The sequence below is a fragment of the Sinocyclocheilus grahami genome, unplaced genomic scaffold (assembly GCF_001515645.1).
Source record: "Sinocyclocheilus grahami isolate Dianchi unplaced genomic scaffold, SAMN03320097.WGS_v1.1 scaffold4712.1, whole genome shotgun sequence".
NCBI lineage: Eukaryota > Metazoa > Chordata > Actinopteri > Cypriniformes > Cyprinidae > Sinocyclocheilus > Sinocyclocheilus grahami.
The window spans coordinates 1-874 of NW_015509600.1; the positions used below are offsets into that span (position 1 = coordinate 1).

General features: G+C 43.1%; 1 protein-coding gene and 1 long non-coding RNA gene across 2 annotated transcripts in view; both read right to left on the reverse strand.

The window, feature by feature from the left end:
* On the reverse strand, positions 1 to 527 carry LOC107576954 (uncharacterized). The gene is made up of 3 exons (XR_001608145.1): positions 410 to 527; positions 112 to 208; positions 1 to 34 (listed from the first exon to the last, which is right to left on the reverse strand). It is a non-coding gene; the product is annotated as an uncharacterized lncRNA (long non-coding RNA).
* Positions 528 to 795: 268 nt separating this feature from the next.
* The window catches only part of LOC107576953 (NIPA-like protein 2), a 1,975-nt gene continuing 1,896 nt past the window's right edge, over positions 796 to 874 (reverse strand). Inside the window, exon 4 of the mRNA XM_016263073.1 lies at positions 796 to 809. Within this exon, the coding sequence (XP_016118559.1) occupies positions 796 to 809 (14 nt within the window). The remainder of the gene's footprint in view (positions 810 to 874) is intronic.

An 874-nucleotide genomic window follows, 5' to 3' on the forward strand; every position in this document is an offset into this window, starting at 1 on the left:
GAAACCGCTTTCACCGAGATCACCGTCACCGAAGCTGCAACAAACACGCTTACTGATCTCTTCATCATGACAGTTAAACAGTCTCACACCCAGACCAGAATCTGTTCTTACCGAGTAACGCCACCAAGATCATCATGATCACAATGTGTTTTATGTTCCTGCACTTGTACAAATACATCAGGATAGCGAAGAGAATCAGTTCAAACATCTGCAGAGAGAGACAGACAGATAAAAGATTCGTTCTGAAGAACCACATCATTTATACGTGATTCATTGACGTTCAAGCCGGCCGAGGACTTTATTTCACCTTATGTTTGTGGATCTCTAGGTGTCACTTTACTAATGGCCTCTTCTGTAAAATGTGATGGGTTAGCTGTACTGTAACTTGGTCAAGATTGAACAGACTCACAAAGTAAATCAGGAAGGTCCAGCTGACCAGCGAGCGCTCCACCATGTTGGCCGTGACGTGAGGCGATGAATGAGGGGCGAATGTCACCAGAAAGTAGGTTCCGGTCAGCGCTAAAGCACCTCCTGCCAACAAAACACCTTCATTACAAGAACTCTGAGGGAAGTTGATTGAAACGTGTTCATGTTACATGATGATGCGGTTTGTGGACGGCTGTGTCTCATTTCTTACTGATTCAAGCTGAAGCGCTCTTCTGGAGACGCTCAAGACTCGTGCTTTTCTGTCACACTGAACTGATTCAGTCTGGACCCAATGAGCTTTAGTCAACAACAACAACAAATAATATGAATTGAACTAATAATAATCTCCTGATTTCTGGAGGAATGATTTCATATATGTGACCCTGCAGCACAAAACCATAACCATATTTGTAGCAATAGCCAACAATACATTGTATGGGTCACAATT